Below are 19,019 nucleotides of genomic sequence, written 5' to 3' on the forward strand. Positions count from 1 at the left end.
AACTGTAAAACTGGAGTAGGAATTAAGTAAACTGCCCCAAGCACTGAATTGTATGCCACGCAGAGCCTTTGGCTGAGCTGGGAAGCCATAGAAATAGAACGAACAAATAAACAAAACGTTATAGCTAAGTGGCTATTTTGTTAAGCTCTTCATATTGTGTCAGGAATTGGTCAGTTCAGCTGCAGTTCTTTTTGTAGATGGGGGAAATGAACAAAAGTCACACTGATATTCATTTGCCTGTAGAGAATTGCCTGCAGGTCAGCGCTGAAATGAGGGGTCCTTGGTGCTCTCTGAGCTTGGTGGTTTTCTTGCAGACGTTTCATGACCCAACTAAGTATCAGTCACCAGTACTAAGATGGAGTGGGATTTGCTCTGTTTAGAATAGAATAGAATTTTTATTGGCCAAGTGTGATTGGACACACAAGGAATTTGTCTTGGTGCATATGCTCTCAGTGTACATAAAAGAAAAGATACCTTCATCAAGGTACAACATTTACAACACAATTGATGGTCAATATATCAATATAAATCATAAGGATTGCCAGCAACAAAGTTACAGTCATACAGTCATAAATGGAAAGAGATTGGTGATGGGAACGATGAGAAGATTAATAGTAGTGCAGATTCAGTAAATAGTCTGACAGTGTTGATGGAATTATTTGTTTAGCAGAGTGATGGCCTTCGGGGAAAAACTGTTCTTGTGTCTAGTTGTTCTGGTGTGCAGTGCTCTATAGCGTCGTTTTGAGGGTAGGAGTTGAAACAGTTTATGTCCAGGATGCGAGGGATCTGCAAATATTTTCACGGCCCTCTTCTTGATTCGTGCAGTATACAGGTCCTCAATGGAAGGCAAGTTGGTAGCAATTATTTTTTCTACAGTTCTAATTATCCTCTGAAGTCTGTGTTTTTCTTGTTGGGTTGCAGAACCGAACCAGACAGTTATAGACCCCACTCCCTTCTACCACTGATGATGTTACTTAATTGGATCATGAAACGTCTGCAAGAAAATCACCAAGCTCAGAGAGCACCAAGGACCCCAAAGTCCTCCTCCTCCCCGCAATCCCCACTCTCTTTTAGGACTGATGACGTTACCCAGTTGGGTTATGAAACGTCTGCCAGAAAACCACCAAATTCAGAGCCTCACATGGATATGTCCAACGCTACCAAGAAGGTGGACAATTCGCAGTGTTCTTAACCAGACCCGTTAAAAATTCACATGTCGTATTTTCCCAACATGCTCATTGGTTTCAGGTCTTGATGTGCCTGACCCTATTGTGTGAACCAACTTAAGGTCTGGTCATGGGAAAACCCAGAAAACGGGTGGGTTCAAAAGTTGGAGGCCAAGATCACATCTGAAAGAAGCAAAACAACTCCTTCGTTCTAACATTCGTATCTCCCTTCTTTATGTATTGACCGAGAGCAAAGCAGAACTTTAAATCACTGGTGGCCCTCGACGTACAACTACAATGGAGCCCACTATTTCTGTCGCTAAGTAAGACCTTCGTTAAGGAAGTTTTGCCCCGTTTTACAACCTTTCTTGCCACGGCTGTTAAGTTAGTCACCCGGTCGTTAAGTGAATCTGGTTTCCCCGTTGATTTGGCTTGTCAAAAGGTCGCAAAAAGCGACCACAGAACCCTGGGACGTTGCAACTGTCATAAGTACGGGTCAGTTGACAAGTTTCTTTGAGTTTGGATCGCGTGACCATGGGGATGCTCACTAAACAGACGGTCACTAAACGAGCTTGTCGGTCGAGGACTGCCTATGTCACGCACTGGATTGTGGTCCAGACCAGGGGTCTCCAACCTTAGCAACTTTAAGACTTGTGGACTTCAACTCCCAGAGTTCCTCAGCCAGCTTTGCTGGCTGAGGGACTCTGGGAGTTGAAGTCCACAAGTCTTAAAGTTGCTAAGGTTGGAGACCCCTGGTCCAGACTATTCTAAGTCTCTAACACCAGACTGCCCGTTTTCTTTAGAGACACGCAGACATTACAAAGTCAAAAAAATCGGGTGTTTCTCCATTTCAATCCCCTTTTTCACTCTCCTTTTTCAAGGGGACAGCAAGTTCAGGCTCTGAATTTATTTATTTTTTTGTTTGTTTAATTCAAAATATTATCTGGGGCAGAGAAACCTTCTGATTCTGGAAGGGAGCTGTGTGTATGGGGCAGGGGAACAGCTTCAGACAACTTGGGTTTGCTGGCTGGCTGTTAAAAGCCAGATCCTGCCGGCCTGGCGGTTGAAGGGGGAGGGAATACAGAAACTACAAGCTTCCCCCTTACTATTATTTGACATTTTGCGTCAAATTTTCCACTTGCTGGGATTCTGCCTTTTTTTTCTCTAGCACAGGATTTAGGATGGGCCAAAGTGGGGGGAGGGAGCCGCTTCCTACGCCTTGAGTCGAGAAAGAAAACCTTGCAGTTGTCTGAATTTCCTTTAGCATCCTAGGCTGGTTAAGGAATAAATAAATTTGGAAAAGCAAACCGGGTCGGTTATTTGCGAATGAAGGCAAATTATATGTGTCCCTGGATAATATTGCAGGATCCAATCTGAGTCGGTCAGCGGGACAAGAGGTTTATTCTTCTAGATTTTTCGGGCTCATTCTCATTCTCTCTCTCCAGAATTCTCTTTCTCACACAAGTTCCAGAGAGAGAGAGAGAGAGAGAGAGAGAGAGAGAGAAGTTGTGTGAAGATGGACTCCGGTACCAGCCCCAAAAACTTGGAAGAGTAAACTTTTGGTCCTCATAGCTCAGATCGGGTCCTGGGTCTCCATTTCTACCCCCCCCTCCTCATCTTTTTGGAAGGATAACGAGAGCCACCGCCCATTTTTAGACCCCAAAATGTCTCCTGGACATTCTACCCCACCAACAAGCAAAGCTTTAACGTTTCAACCCAGGTCACACTGATCTGCATGGGCTTCCAAGCAGGTAGAAAATATGTGATTGAAATTTCTGATATGCCTAATCGCCACGCTGGCTGGAGAATTCTGGGTCTTGAAGTCTTACACGTCTTAAAATTCATTGCCATGCCAGCTGGGGAATTCTGGGAGTTGAAGTCCACACACTTTTTGAAAGGGGCCCAGGTTGAGAAACACTGACCTAAATGTTGGACTGGCAAACTCAGAACATCAGAGAAGCCGGCAAGACAAATAGAAAAAAGTCAGGGGCCAGACCAGCATCACCCTTTGCAAGTCAACTGTTGTTCGCAGAAAATGTCCCCCCGCAGTACAATGACTGCTAAACTCTTGAAGAGCTCCTGGGGTGGAGGGTTTCGTTTTGCCCAGCTTCAGCATTCCACCATGGGTCAATCTCTCCCCCCACCCCACCCCCACCCCACTTGGCAGCCCCTTCTGCAAGTTGCCGACAAAGCAAACTCAATGGCAGGGCAGGCTTTGAACAAAGGTGGAATATTAACCACACAGTAGTTAACCTGCTTGGCTGCTTTTAAAAGCCGGTCAGGCTTGACAGAGGGAAAAAGCTTCCAACCTGTCACATGTCAACAGGTGGGGGACAAACATCCAGCCCGCCTGCCCTCTGCCCCACTTTCTCAAAAGCACCAGGGATTAATCCAGCAAGGTGCTCTATTTTCTTTTAAATAATGTCATGAAATACTATAATTGCAATAGTAAAAATTAGACAAGGAAGGAAGGAGGAACAGAAAGAAAGAAAAGAAAAAAAGAAAGAAAGAAAGAAAAAGAAAAAGAAAGAAAGAAAAAGATACAAAGGAGGAAGGAAGGAAGGAAGGAAGGAAGGAGAAGGGAGGGAAAAATAGAAAAGAAAAAGGAAAGAAAGAAAGAAAAAGAAAAAGATACAAAGAAGGAAAGAAGGAAGGAAGGAAGGAGAAGGGAGGGAAAGATAGAAAAGAAAAAGGAAGGAAAGAAAGAAAAAGATACAAAGAAGGAAGGAAGGAAATAGTAAAATTAATTAAATAATTAATCACAATGAGTGTAAGCAATTTTAGTAATTTTCATCTCTTAAATTGCAACAAATGATCTCTTTTCCCCATATCTTATCTCTTATCTTTAAACAAACCCATAAAATATTATCATTTCAATCCTGGTGATAGCAAAAGTCCAGCAAGGATTGTTAGAAATAACTAATCTATTTTAATCTTGATCATGTAAACCAACCTTACATTCCTTCCTTATACTTCTAATGTTTGATATTGTCCATTCAAGTAACATAGAATTACATTTTTTGGGTGAAACGAGAATGGCTGGATTCAGATAGAAGGCTAAGTTATAAAGTTTGGCTGACAGTTCACAATGGCCCAGGCTAAGCTGTTTTAAACCAACCACAGTTATGGCACTAACCCAGCATTTCCCAGGCGTGTGGACTTAAAACTCACCGCTGTTGAGGAATTCTGGGAGCTGCCTAATTGCGAAAGAACACATCCATTTTCTGAAGCTAGGTTCATGCAACATGTTAGTCTTACTGTAACACTGCAACGATGAGCATTGCGCCATGGCGCAATTGTACATCACCTGCTTTGTATCATTCGGTCCCAATCCAGCCAGGGAGAAACCAGGAGCCTTGGCAGAGTGACTCATTGCCTCATCGTTTCCTGCGACCAGCAGCAAACATTGCTCAGAGGTTTGGCAAGGCCGCAATCCAGCTTCACTGCATTCTTCTCGATGCCCACTTCCTGCCTGTTGTTGGTGTAACCTGTTCACACTGCCTCCGAGAAGCAGGTGGTCTCCATATGGGTCAGGGGTCAATGGTCAAGCTTGTCAGCCCTCCCTAGGTGGCATTCTATTGGCTGGGTGTGATAAATTGCAAGAAGGCTTCGCAGCACACTGGACATCAGTGTGCACCAATGTGCAGATCAGTGAAAAGTGGAGTCTTAACAGTAAGAGATTTGGAAGGTACCTTGGAAGTCATCTAGCCCAACTTCCTGCGTACACAGGAGACTTAGGGATTCAAACCACCGAACTGCCGACCTTTCTGATCGACAAGCTCAGCATCTTAGCCACTGAGCCACCTAGCCAGGTTGTTCCTGGCTGGCCAATATTTTCCCTTCTTTTACCAGATTGGCACTAGATCTTACAAGTGACTACAGCCTGATAATTAATGGACCGGATTCAATCCAGAGAAACCCAGTTTCAAGTCAATCTGGAAGCTCATGACTTGGGACCTGGATTCACAGGTAGACCTCCCTTAACACTGCTCTGTTGAGCAACCATTCCAAGTTATAACGGTGCCGAAGAAGTGACTTTTACGACCGGTCCTCACACTTATGACCTTTGCCAGCATCCAGAACATCTGGCCTGGTGTTGCGACATTACCTTTCCCAAGTTGCCACTTTGCAGCAAGGAAAGTCCGCCATCTGGGCTTTTTTGACCACCTTGCAGAATTTAGCAAGTTAATTTTTTTCGTTGCAAACCGGTAGCAAAGTTAAGTGGAACCCACCCCTGGCCTCAACATCGTTTTTTTTATAGTGTGGTGACCAAATGTTTAATAAGTGTTTAAAAAACCCTCAAATGCCTTTTAAAAAAACAAAACAAAACAAAAACCAAACCTGGTAATCACCTTGGTCTTGCTTTAAGGAACAGGACGTTCCAGATTAATTCGGGGGAAGTGTGTGTGTGTGTGTGCACTCAACACTTTGTGTTGGCGTTTCGCTTCTACCACACAAAGCACCCACCCACCTGCCCACACAATTGGTAGAATCGAGATGATGGGGGGGAGAAGGGGAACATCTCAGGAAACGCGTGTGCCAAGGATGGGCTTCAGGCAAGGATGGAAAATGAAATTTCCCCTGTGGGCCTGACCCACAACTACGTTCGGTTTCATTTACTGCAATACCAAATACAATAAATGCGATTTCCCCTTCCCTAAACCGGAGAGGTTCTCAAGACCGCACCAAAGGACGTGTGACCTGCCCTTCCCAGTAATAGCAGGTGGAACAAAAGGAAATGAAACTTTTTAACGCCCTTGTGATTTCTACTGACATCAATCACAGCTGCGTTTCAAGCCAGAATTAAAAGAGGAACAAAACACAAAAAAAGGCCAAAAAAAAATAAAATGACAAATGCAACTCTCTTCTCTTTTCCCAGGCAGCCGAAAGGTGTCCAGAACCGCGCAATCAAACTCGTCCCCATTTTTTAAGGCGCTACAACAGAAGCTGTTCCATGCCCTGCAGAGATAACACCTCTGAAATTCCGTCACAAAAGTGGCAAAATTTGGGGCCACGTGATTCTTTTGTGGTCCGGGGAGGACGATAGAGGGTAAGAGGATTAAGACATGGGTCTAAATTACATATTAGGCTAAAACTTAATCACTCATCAGGCGTTGGGACCGTTTCTAAGGCAGGGAACTCCAACCTTGGCCACTTTTAAGACTTGTGGACTTCAATTCCCAGAATTCCTCAGCCAGCGAAGCTTCGCTGGCTAAGGAATTCTGGGAGTTGAAGTCAAGTCTTAAAGTGGCCAAGGTTGGAAACCCATTGTAGGGGACTGGCATATATAGATATCTATATCTCTGTATCTCTCTCTCTATAGATCTATATGTATCTCTATATATCTATCTCTCTATAGCCATCTATCTATATCTATGTCTATATATATCTTTATCTGTATCTGTCTCTCTCTCTATATATATCTATATCTTTACCTCTTTATATATATCTATATCATCTATATCTAGTATCTATATATATATCTATATATCTCAATGATTTTCCTTTGACGTCACTAATATTATGTTATATTATATAAGGGACGTGGTGGCTCAGGGGCTAGGACGTTGAGTTTGTCGAGCGAAAGGTTGGCAGCTCAGTGGTTCGAATCCCTAGTGCTGCGTGTAACGGGGTGAGCTCCCGTTACTAGTCCCAGCTTCTGTCAACCTAGCAGTTCGAAAGCAGGTAAAAAATAAAAGTAGAAAAATAGGGACCACCTTTGGTGGGAAGGGAACAGCGTTCCGTGCACCTTTGGCTTTGAGTCATGCCGGCCACATGACCACGGAGGCGTCTTCGGACAGCGCTGGCTCTTCGGCTTTGAAACGGAGATGAGCACCGCCCCCTAGAATCAGCAACGACTAGCACATATGTGCAAAGGGAACCTTTACCTTTATATATATTATATTAACATATTATATTATAAGGTACAGATATTATGGGAAAAGCAAACTGGGACTGACAGATCAGAGATGTTGGGTTTTTACACAAAAAGACACGTGTCATTTTCATGAAGATTTGAAAATCATTTTATTTTTTTAAAAAAAGGAAAAAAAAACCCAGTGAGCCCTTATTTGTAATAGGGGGTTCCCACCCCAGGCACTCATATAGCCACGAGGAGAGTGTGAATACCGCCCTTCCCGCACCCTAGCCAAAAAAAAAAAAAAAAAAAATTACAAACCCAGATTCTAAAGAAATTCCAGCAATAAAATGTACAGTACATTTGTATGTGCAGCTTAGCATCCAATAAACACACCCTTCATTTTTAATTCAGGGGAATGAAAAACAAAAAATACCCTTAATTTTATTTCAAACCCTCGAAACAGATCAGCGTATTCAAGTTCACCAGCTGCAGTTTTAAGTTACAGAAAAAGTACCTTGTTTCTTCCTTTATGTGAGCCAGCCTTTATGGAAGGCATGGAGGGGGTGAAGGAAAAAAAAAATGAGTTATTTTCACACGGATCATTCTCTGACCATCACCAGGCCTTTTTGGTTGGGGGGGGGGGGAGAGGGAAATAACCATCACCCTGTGTCTGGGTTTGATGAGTGATTTTTTTGGGAAACGATTCCAACAAGACAGGAAAAAAATGACAAGCAATGAAGGGGAAAAAGGCCACTAAACATTTTAGGGCAGGGTTGAGGATTTAAGTGCCTTCAGAATATAGCCCGCAACTGCTCCCAACCTGTCAGACAGATTAGGACTACAAGGCCCAGCGTTCCCAGCCAAGGAAGGACACTGGTAGGAGGAAGCCCCATTTTCAGACCAAGACGGTTCCCGCACCCCAGCAATGGCGGTACATGCTGAATTTGGAGTGGGGGGGGCACGCATTAAAGCGTGACGTAGCCCCTTCCCTTAAATTTGCATGTCCCTCTCCCCCCCCCCCACAGCCTCACCTTAGTGGGCACTCTAATGAGATGGAGGGAGAGAGGGGGTGGGACTATGAATCCCATCTGTTCCACTGCTAGATGGGGAACGATGGGGAGGGTAGTCTTGAAGCCTTAAGGCAACATACATGATGGACATCCAGAGGCCCAAAGAAGGTTTTCTTTCCAAAATGCTGTGATGCAACTATGTAAGCTGCAGAAGATGGGATCTTGGCATGAAAGTTTATTTTGGAAGAAAGCTGGAGAGAGAGAGAGAGAGAGAGGTGGGGAGGGGCCTCCTCCCCATCAGAAGTAAGGGGACGGAGGAGCAGAAGCCAGGGACTCCCCTACCCTAGGGGTCTGCAAACTTGGCTCTTTTAAGACTTGTGGACTTCAACTCCCAGGGTTCCTCAGCCAGCTTCAACCCTGGGAGTTGAAGTCCACAAGTTTTAAAAAGAGCCAAGTTTGCAGACCGCTGCTCTACCCCAATAAATCTCTCCAGGCTGAATAACCTGCCCTACCAATTCTCCGGATGGCAACAAATCAGCTTGAAGATATATAGGTGGGACTTCAACTCCCAGCATTCCCCTGCCAGCCATGTTGGCGAGGGAATTCTGGGAGTTGAAGGGCCAACCCTATCTTCAAGCCGCCAAGGAAAAGGAACACCGAGAAGGCATTTTGAAGGGCTTTGCATTGCGTGCACACAACTTTTAATGCAACCCTGCTACAGGTTTAATGCATCCTCTCACCCAGGGGTCTGCAAACTTGGCTCTTTTAAGACTTGTGGACTTCAACTCCAAGCTTTGCTGGCTGAGGAACTCTGGGAGTTGAAGTCCACAAGTCTTAAAAAGAGCCAAGTTTGCAGACCCCTGCTCTCGCCCAACGAAGGAAACTGCAAGCTTGGAAGGGAAGTCAGAAAAGAAATAAAGATCAAAGAACTCCTTCACGCACACCTCCTCCTCCAAATGTTGGAAGAAGAGGAGGGAGGGAGAATTCCAGCTTTCAGGAGCCTCTCAGGTCAAAAAAGTCAAAATGGCTTCCCGAACCACACAATCAAGCTTTTCTGCCTGACTTTTTTTGAAACATTGTCATTTTTATTTTTTTTAATATTTAACATTTTTAAATAGATATTTAAAAACAAAACAAAACAAAACCAAGTGGAGCTTAGATGACACTATTTGGGCCTCCATCTAACTTTTTTTTTTTTTTTTTAAACCATAAACTAGGAGACCTCCTTGTGAGGATTATTCCTGTGCTTTTTGAAATCCAGAAAGAGCTCAGCTGAGAGGGGAGGGGACGGGGAGATGGCTGAAATGAACATTTTTACGCTGGCTCAGCGCAACCAAGTCTCTTCCCGTTGAGTCACATCTGATCCAGATCACACCCAGAGTGCAAGCCGCAGTGGAAACTGCAGACAGAAAGTGCAATCTGGATTATTATTATTTTTTTGCCCCGCTCCCTCCGAGGTTAGCACTAACCACGGTTCTCTAGCAGAAGGGAAAATAAATTCTCCCCTCTCCTTTCTCATTTCCAGGTTTTTCTCTTCCCCCAAGGCCTTCCAAGCGGGTCAGAATCCGAGTTTCAAGGATTCGGATGAGAATCGTGCACCTTACAATTTCCAGGGCCGGGGGATCTGAATTAAATGGAGGGGTGGGATGAAAAAGAGACGTCGCAAGCCCCCTTCCTTCCACGCTTGTAAAAATTGGAGGAGGGGGCAACCGAGTCTCTCCGCGTCGCAGCCAACTTGCGATGTTCCCCCCAATTCTTCGGTGGGCTCATTTGGGGGTCCATAAAGCCCTCATATTAAAATAGACTTTTTTTTTTTTTTAAAGGGAAAGAGGAATTAAAAAACTGCTTAAGGAGAGGCAAGGAGAAGAGATTCCGCCCAAGGGTTCCAGCACTTCAAATTGGCCATTGCTTAAATAGGATTTAAAAAGCCAGCGAGCGAGCAGGAGGAATTTGGGAGGGGGGGATGTTTAGCAACTGGAAAGGCCTGAAATCAGAGGGGAGAGGGACTTATACCCGCCCCCCCCCCTGCCCCACCACTCTTAGAGCCTCCTGGCAAAATCCTCCTCTTTGGTCTATGCCAGTGTTTCTCAACCGCGGCCCGTTTAAACTGGGTGGACTTCAACTCCCAGGATTCCCAGAACCTCCTGGAATTCTGGGAGTTGAAGTCCACCCATCTTAAAGGGGCCACGGTTGTTTTAAAAAAAACAACACACTGATCTGTGCTGAAGGCCACACAACCTAAAGTGCTGGAAATGAGATCTATGCCCCTCCCCCCCCAATAATGGACCGTTATCAATACAATTTTTTTTTAAAAAAAGAGGATTTATACCCACCGCTTGGAACTGAAACATCAAAGCACATTTTGTTCTCAAGAAACGCCCCGCACACACACACGTGTGTGTGTGTGAACACGTAGCCCCCCCACGCCCCTCGAGCAACGAGAGGTCAAAATTTCCAAGGCTGGGCCTTTGCTCCAATTCACCAGGTTGAGCCCCATCATGCTGCCAGCTGTGGAAACAGGGGAGCATCCTAAGGATCGTGGAGTGAAGACGGCCATCGCAGGAAGGCTGGGCGAAGAGGGGCAGTTTTCTCTCGGGTAGGGGGCACCGAGTTTGGATTCATGAAAGAGCCGGTCAAAGGAATGTGACGGACACCCCCGTTTGTGGTCCCAACTTGAGTTGCAAATGTCCCTCATTTACAGGAGGGGAGGGACCCTCCAAAGATCTGTAGGCAGGAATTTGGGGGACAAGACCGCCGCCAAAGCACGACGGCTTCCGTTCCACTCCCTCCTGGCAGCAGGCAAACGGGTTCGGTCGGGTGCTCGGCATGCCTGCCCTTGTCTCTTCCCAAGCAGGTGGAACAGGTCAGGAGAGAGGCAAGGCGAGGCGAGACAAGGCGAGGGCAGGGCGTTCCCGGCAGAGACACTGGAAGAGGCAACCTGAGGAAGCGAACCGTCCCACCGAGATTTCCCATCCCCACCAAAAGCTTGGCCTGCCAACGCAGCACCTTCTGGAGCTTGGCGGCTTCTACTCTGCCAACCTGGTGTGCCCAAGCGGGGGGATGGCTTCCAAGAGGCCACGGCGGAACAAACTCCAAGTTTCTTGGAAGTTGCCAAGCTTCCCCACCTTTAAAAGGCGGGCGGGTGGGGGGGAAGGGACCACCCCCAAGTCAACACAGAGCTCCTGGAATTGGTCCCAGCCCCGTCTTCAGGAGGGTCCTCCCTTTGGCTTAGACTCGACTCATTCGGAAGACACCTGAGTTTGGAGGTCTTGGGTGGGGGGGAATGTTCCAAAGGGGTTCAGGCAGGCAGCTATGGATAAATGGGGTGGGGGGGTCAAAGGACCCCCCTCCCCTCCACTTTTCCATCCGCAGAAATCAAGGCATCTTCCAAGAGAGAGGGAGAGAGAGAAGCAACCAGATCTTCCAGGCCTTGACCTATGATGGTGAGGCCTCTGCGAGGAGTTGAGGAAGAGTTGAAGGGGGGGGGGGAGACGACGGACGGACGGGACAGACGGAAGGAAGGTTTGAAGAACTCGTCGGTTAGGGAGGTTGCGTGCGCCCGTCAATCGAGTTAGCTCTCCGGCTTCCAGAATTAGGATTTGTAGTTGGAGGTAAGCCACATTAAGCCTTCATAGAGTCCTTCTCCCGAGGTCGCGCACGACGGCTGGACGTACCAATTCCTGTCCCTAATGCGAGTGAGCCCCAGTTTCTCCTGGATCTCGTGAGGTTTCATGGCATCCGGGAGGTCCTGCTTGTTGGCAAAGACCAGGATGATGGCGTCCCTCATCTCCCGGTCGTTGATGATGCGGTGAAGCTCTTGTCGGCCTTCGTCGATCCGATCCCGATCGGCGCAGTCCACCACAAAGATCAACCCTTGGGTGCCGGTATAGTAGTGTCTCCAAAGAGGCCGGATCTTATCCTGACCTCCCACGTCCCAAACGTTGAACTTGACGTTCTTGTAGGTCACCGTCTCCACGTTGAAACCTACGGTGGGGATAGTGGTGACCGGCTGGCCCAACTTCAGCTTGTAGAGGATGGTTGTCTTGCCGGCGGCATCTAAGCCCAGCATCAAAATCCTCATCTCCTTGTTACCAAAGATCTTGGATAGCATCTTCCCCATGGCTGCAGGCAAAGGACCACACAGTCCATACAAGACTGGAGGGGAAGGGAAAGGGGCAAAGGAAGAGGAGAGAGAAAGAGGTTGGTTGAAAACACACTGAGAACAGCAGAAGTACACGAAGTCTACATTCTTGCCAATGCCTTCGCGTAACTCCAAGGTCCTCCTTAGCCTAGGCAGAACCATTAGCCAGCGGAACGACTTGCCACCAGATGTTGTGGGTGCTCCAGCACTGGAGGTTTTTAAGAAACTGGACAGTCCTTTGTCTGAAATGGTCTAGGGCAAGGGTCTCCAACCTTGGCCACTTTTAAGAGTTGTGGTCTTCAACTCCCAGAATTCCTCAGACAATCTTGGCCACTTTAAGACTTGTGGACTTCAACTCCCAGAATTCTGGGAGTTGAAGTCCACAACTCTTAAAAGTGGCCAAGGTTGGAGACCCCTGGCAGAGTTTCCTGCTTAAGCAGGGGGTTGGACTAGAAGATCTCTAAGATCCCTCCCAACGCCATTAACTCTAACAAAATCCTCTCTCCCACCCTTGGCCAAATCTTCCCCCCACCCCGCCCTGCCCCTTACCTGGTCACTTCCCTGGTCTCACCTGAGCAGAACCACAGTAGGTGGCAGTTGCCAAGCAAAACTAAGCAAAGCGTGGTCTCCTACCGCAAGCAGAATATTTATTTCATTTTCCCAGGCAACAAGGGAGGTTCCCTTCTCGTCGACTGGAAAAGTCTGTTCTTTCTTCCTACCTGAAGCCCCATTCGGCCAGGATAACTTAAAAAGAGATTAGACAAACTGTTGGTCTGAAGTGACCGTTCTGCTTGAGCTGGGGGTTGGGCTAGAAGACCTTTAAGGTCCCTTTCAACTCTTGTTATTCTTGTTAATGGTGGGCCAAAGTGAAGGCAGCATACCAGAAATGGAGGAAGGGATGGATGGATGGATGAATGAATGAATGAATGAATGAATATTAACATTCAGGAAGATGCCAAGGCCCCATACAGCTGGTATGGCTTATATTATATTATTATCCTTAGGATTCTTTTTATACTCCTGCTCCACAATTCGGAACTCATCATTCCCAAACTCAAAAGAGAGGGGATCTGAGGACCTAAAACAACTTCTACAAAGAATACAGGTAGTCCTCAACTTATGGCCTCAATGGAGCCCCAAATTTCCGTCGCCAAGCAAGACATTGAGTTTTGCCCCGTTTTACGACCTCTCTCACCACCGCCATTAAGCGAATCGCTGCAACTTTGGTCGCCAAACAAACGGTTGTAAATCAAGGGGTAGCTGTAGCTCCCACTTTTCGTCCATCAAACAATCAACCAGCAAAGCAGAGCCACAATAAACACAAACCGTCCTCCCATGGAAGCAACCTGCAAACAGAAATAACAGCTCGACTTGTAACAGTTCATTGAGTGAACTGTTCAAAGTTACAACGGCACCCACACAAAAGTGACACAGGACCATTTTTCACACTTAACGACCGCTGCGTTATCCCCATAGTCAGGTGATCACAATCCAGGCACTTGGCAAGTGACTCGTATTTATGACGGCTGCAGTGTCTCGTGATCCCCTTTTGTGACCTTCGACAAGCGAAGTCCAATAAGGGAAGCCGGATTCACTTAACAATCACCTTAACAGGCAGTCTTTTGACTCATAGCGGTTCGTTTAGTGACCGCGTTCTAAGTTACAACACCACTGAAAAAGGTGACCTATGACCGTTTCAATTTTATCTCGTTCTATTTATCTCTACCGTGTTTCCCTCAAAATAAGACTAGGTCTTCTATTAATTTTTGCTCCAAAAGACGGATTATGGCTTATTTTCTGGTTAGGTCTTATTTTGAGGAAAATACGGTATTGAATGCGTCTGCCTGACTTGACCATCTTAACTGAGGCTTATTTTCGGTAGGGCTTATATTATGAGCATCCTGAAAAATCATGCTAGGGCTTATTTTCCAGTCGGGTCTTATTTTCGGGTAAACAGGGTATGTATAATTATTGCATTTTCTTCCAATTGCATTTTAAATTGCTTTTATAGGATTTTTAGTAACCATTTGTGTTTGGAACTCTGAATTTTGATACGGCCTACGGGCCGATTCATAAACCAAACGAGAATGGGCTCCCTTAACAGATTTCTCACTTAGCAACATAAACTCTGAACTGTGGTCATTCATTCGAGGACCGCCTATCCCTGCAGCCTTTAAAAAGGAACATTCAGGTTTCCTTCTGGAGGCAGGAAAAGGAAAACGGAAGCCCGGTCTGCCACACCCATCCCATGTTCCTGGGTTTTTCAACCTTCTTTTCCCAAAAAGTCTCCAGACCAGTTTTTCCCAAGCTGTGTAACTCAGGCGACACCTGCATATTTGCATTGCAATTAGTCACGTTCTGCAATTAGTTCTCCTCCTGTGAGTCAAAGGGCGGGACGAGGAATTTGGAAAGGCACAAATTATCTCCCGCTCTTCCAGCACAAAATCTTGCAAAGTTACTTCTACAGGCAAGTCCGCAACCTACGACCAGCATGGAGCCAAAATGTAAAAGCGAGGCCTTTAAGTGAGTTTTATTTTAGACTTTAAGACTTTTCTGGCCATGGTCGTTCAGTGAACCACCACTGCAGTGGATAAGCTAGTAACTCAATTGTTGAGTAAATCTGGCTCCCCACCCCCCCAAAGTGACAAGGTCGCAACAGGGGATCATGTGATCTTGGGACACAGCCATTGTCATAAATAGGAGTCAGTTGCCAGAAGAATTTTCCAGTTAGTAACCCGGTTGTTGAGTGAATCTGACTTCCCCCCAACAGTGACTTTGCTTGTCAGAAGGTCGCAAAAAGGGATCACAGGGCCCCGGGACGCTGCAACGGTCGTAAGTCTGAACCCGTTGCCAAAGCATCTGAATTTCGATCATGGGGATGCTACAAAGAGTTTAACTGTTGAAAAACAGGTAGGTCACTTTTTTCAGCAGCGTTGAAACCTTTAATGGTCACTAAACGAACCGTCGTTAAGTCGAGGACTACCTGTACACCCCTCCCTGCCTCCCACATCTTTCTCCTTCCTCCCGTCCCAAGTTCACCGGCCTCCCATCTTAGCGTGCCGAGAAAGTCACGCAGGCAGGAAGTTACGCGCAGGATTCACCCTGGGCCACCGGAACAATCTCAGAAAAGGCAGCCCAACCCACCTCAGGGCCTCCCCCTCCTCCTCCCCAACACACGCGCACACACACACACAAAATGAAGGTCACATTTTTAGAAGCAAAGACACCCAAAACCACAATGACAGGCCTTGCTGAGCCCAGCTCACTCCCAGAGTCTCGACGATTAGTCACCTTTTGCAAGGTGGTCAGGTTTGAGAAAGGGGGAGGGGAAGACCGGCCTCGTTCTACAGGTGAGCCAAGAGCTAACCTTGGGGGGGAAAAAAACAACAACAACCTGCCTCTTCATCCTACTAGATCTCAGCGAGGACGGCCTTCCTACCAATCATGAGCCCTACTCTGCGGGACGGTTGGGCCGGCGCTCCTTCTGAAGTTCTCCAAAAACTTCTTGGCTAAACTTGCCCCCTCCCTCCTGTTTTTCAGCCCCGAGGTAGAAGAAGAACCAATGACCTTCCTGGTTCCATTCCCAATCACCTGTCGGTTAAGGCCCAAAATCCAGAGAGAGAGCGAGCAAAAAAGGTAAATTGTAAACCAGCTTCGAAGTGGAGTTTCCAGCCCTCATTTTCCATCTGGAACTTGATTTCAGACAGGTTCACTCCCTTCCATTTCAATTTATGCGTTGCTGAAGTTGCCGCCATCCTTCTGACACCCTCCCTTTCTCACGGGGAGTGTCCCACCTTCCACCCACCCCCCACCACCCCCATGCCATCTTCACACACACACACACACACACACACACACACACATACACACACACACACACGGTTTCACAAGTTCCCAAACTCCCCGAAGTAACCCCTTCTTTCTGTTCATCAGAGCCTTTCCCTTCCCCCCCCCATCGGTTTTGCTGTTTCAGTTCCCAAGTTTAAAAGATTGAAAAAAGGGAAGGAAAAGAAGGAAGGGAATAGAGAAGGAAGGAAGGAAGGAAGGAAGGAAGGAAAGAAAGGAAGGAAGGGACAAGGAAAGGAAAAGGAAGGGAAAGGGACATGGAGGGAAGAGAGGAAGGAAGAGAAAAAGGAGGAGGAAGGAGAGAAAGAGGAGGAGGGGAGAAAGATGAGAGGAAGAAAGGAAGGGAAGAAAAGGAGAGAAAGAAGGGAGGGAGGGAGGGAGGGAGGGCTACTGAAATGGAGGGCCAGATGATCAAAGTGTCTCAGTCTCTCTCACTCAGATACACTCACACACACAATGTGTTTCTTCACCTTTCTGAAGCTGGGGAGGAAGAAAGAGAGAGAGAGAGAGAGAGAAAATCAGAGCACCCAACCATTTTCAAGAGGAAACGCCCAACTTTTCAAAAGTCTTGCCAACTTTTTCCACCTTCCCCAAATAGCCGCCTTCACAGGTAGTCCAACACCTGCCCCAGCTTCTTTGGCAGCCTGGCACGGAGGGAGGGAGGGAGTCACCTAAAAGACCTGGAAGTTGTTGGTTTTTTGGGTTGCTGTTTTAGGGGGGGAAAACCCAAAAAGCCCTTCATTTACTCTCTTGCTTTTGGCTGGCTGAAGCCTTCAGGCCCAGCTGCAGGATGAATTAAAACAGGGGTCTCCAACCTTGGCAACTTTTTAAGACTTGTGGACTGCAACTCCCAGAATTCCTCAGCCAGCTTTACCAAGGTTGGAGACCCCTGAATTAAAGAGCTGGATAGACTTTTCAAATGGGACCCCCATTTGGGGAGGGAGAGACCAAAGGGCCTTCTGACACACACCCCCCCGCAGGAAATCTCAGTCCTGGGCTTTCAAGGGCGACTGCCAGCCTGTCCTTGAGCCAGAGTGAAATGACCCTGGACAGGGGGCATTGGTTTATTCCCACCCACCCAAAAAAAAAAAAGGAAGGGCCAGAGGACGCTTGGAGGAAATTTTCTTTCTGCACTTCCAAAGAGGGAGAGAGGGGGGGAGAGAGAAAAGATTTTGCTCCAGACAAAAAAAAAGACAAAAAAAAGAGGAAGAGATTTTGCTCCTGGAAAAAAAAGTTGGAAAAAAGAGATTTTGCTCCAGAAAAGGGGGGGGGGGAAGGATTTAAGAGATTTTGCTCCAGAGGCCGTTTGCTATGCACAACCCGAGAAAAAGAAACAGCCCCCTCCCCACACCTCCAGAAAAGCCCGGAAAGAACTTCCCCCTCCCTCCGAAAAAGAAGAAGAAACTGCAACACTGTTTCCAAGAAAGGAAGTCCCTCCTGGGAGAGGAAGTTTGGGGCTCCTCCGCCCCAGAGACCGCAACCCCCCGCCAATCTCCCTCCCTCCCCAAAGGCCTTTCTCCGCCAGCTCTCCCCTCCCCCACACTTTTCACGCGCGGGACAAGGACGCACCGCGCTTCCGGATCCGAACACGTGTCTGCCGATTCAGCCCTCGCCCGCCTGCCTGCCTGCCTGCCAGCGCCCGACCGGAACGGCAGTTTTAATTCAAATCCCAGATCCCACCCAAATCTCCACTCGGGAAGGCGGTGCCCGGGGTGGGTGGTAAAATCTTCCCCTCCCCAAGTTCTGCCCACCCCCTGAAATTCTCACCGGGGGGGGGGAAGGGGAGGAACGAGGGCCCCGCTTTTCCATCTCGGTCCCCCCACCCTCCTTCCCCTCCCCCCGTCCTGCTTTTGACCTCCAACTTTTTCAAGAGCCTTCACACGCCCCCCCTCCTCCTTTTTGGTCTGCGAGGGGACGGCGGGGGGGGAGGGTCCCTGCAGAGGCGCCCTCTCGGTTGAACTCGGGATGGGGGGGAGGGGGCTGCAAGGAGAAAAGAGGCGGGCTGGCCTCTCCCCCCCTTCCCTCTCTCTCCCCTTCCCTCCCTCTCTCTGCCCCCATCCCTCCTCCCTCTCTCTCTCCCTTCCCTCTCTCCTCTCTCTCTCTCTCTGCCCCCATCCCTCTCCCTCTTTCCCTTCCATCCTCCCTCTCTCTTCCTCCTCTCTCCTCTTCTCTCCCTCTCTGCCCCCCATCCCTCTCTCTTTCCCCTTCCATCCCTCTCTCCTCTTCTCTCCCTCTCTCTGCTCCCATCCCTCCCTCCCTCTCTCTTTCCCCTTCCATCCCTCTCTCTCTCTTCCCTCCCTCTCTCCTCTTCTCTCCCTCTCTCTGCTCCCATCCCTCCCTCCCTCTCTCTTTCCCCTTCCATCCCTCTCTCTCTCTTCCCTCCCTCTCTCCTCTTCTCTGCCCCCCATCCCTCCCTCCCTCTCTCTCTCTTTCCCCTTCCATCCCCGCACATTCCCGGCCGCGCCCCGTCAACCAGGCTGCGTTCTCACGACCCGGCTGACTCGCGTCTTGCCTTAAAGAGCAGGGGCGGTAAGGCTTCAGGGGCGGCGCCCCCGGGGACGTGAAGAGGAAGGGGGGCGGGGTATAGAGCTCAGGAAAAAGGACCCATTGGGGAGCGAAGCAAGGGGGCCACGCCTTAAAAGGACCCTTCCCCTCTCTCTCTTTTCCCAGGGTCCCCCCCCCACCCACCCAAGCAGGCAAAGGCACTCAGCACATCGTCCCCCCACACCCTCGCCCTCCACTCACCTGGGAAGAAAAGAGGAGGAGGCGAGGGCGCGTCCCGACGGCCGAGCAAGGGGCGGGGGTCCCAGCCCGGCGGACTTTCTCCCGGCGCGCGCGGGGCGGGGAGATCAAAGGCGCCTTTGGAACGTTGGGAAACTTTCCGCGGCGGCGTCACAAAGGGAAGCGGCCCTCAACGTTCCACGCGGAACCCCCCCGCTGGGCGCTGTCGCCGCCGCCGCCGCCGCTGCCCCTTCGGCCGGCTGCAAAGTCATCCG

At 48.3% G+C, this 19,019-nt stretch overlaps 1 protein-coding gene across 4 annotated transcripts; it reads right to left on the reverse strand.

Annotated features, from left to right (window-relative positions):
* Positions 1–7,179: 7,179 nt before the first annotated feature.
* Positions 7,180–17,688, reverse strand: LOC131204507 (ADP-ribosylation factor 6-like). Of its 4 annotated transcripts, none has more exons than XM_058195883.1 (2): positions 17,593–17,688; positions 7,180–12,191 (listed from the first exon to the last, which is right to left on the reverse strand). In XM_058195883.1, exon 2 carries the CDS (start codon positions 12,154–12,156, stop codon positions 11,629–11,631), a length of 528 nt encoding a protein of 175 aa, XP_058051866.1. In that variant the 5' UTR covers positions 12,157–12,191; positions 17,593–17,688; the 3' UTR covers positions 7,180–11,628. The 4 variants fall into 4 exon arrangements, with proteins under 4 accessions (XP_058051866.1, XP_058051864.1, XP_058051867.1 ...); XM_058195881.1 differs by lacking the exon at positions 17,593–17,688 and adding an exon at positions 15,769–15,938; XM_058195884.1 differs by lacking the exon at positions 17,593–17,688 and adding an exon at positions 12,749–15,713.
* Positions 17,689–19,019: the final 1,331 nt, after the last annotated feature.

This window comes from Ahaetulla prasina, chromosome 10 (assembly GCF_028640845.1).
Source record: "Ahaetulla prasina isolate Xishuangbanna chromosome 10, ASM2864084v1, whole genome shotgun sequence".
Taxonomy (NCBI): Eukaryota; Metazoa; Chordata; class Lepidosauria; order Squamata; family Colubridae; genus Ahaetulla; species Ahaetulla prasina.

What these genes read in the sequence shown, in the direction of transcription:
- LOC131204507 (XM_058195883.1), bottom strand. Translation starts at nt 12,156, where the DNA reads ATGGGGAAGATGCTATCCAAGATCTTTGGTAACAAGGAGATGAGGATT.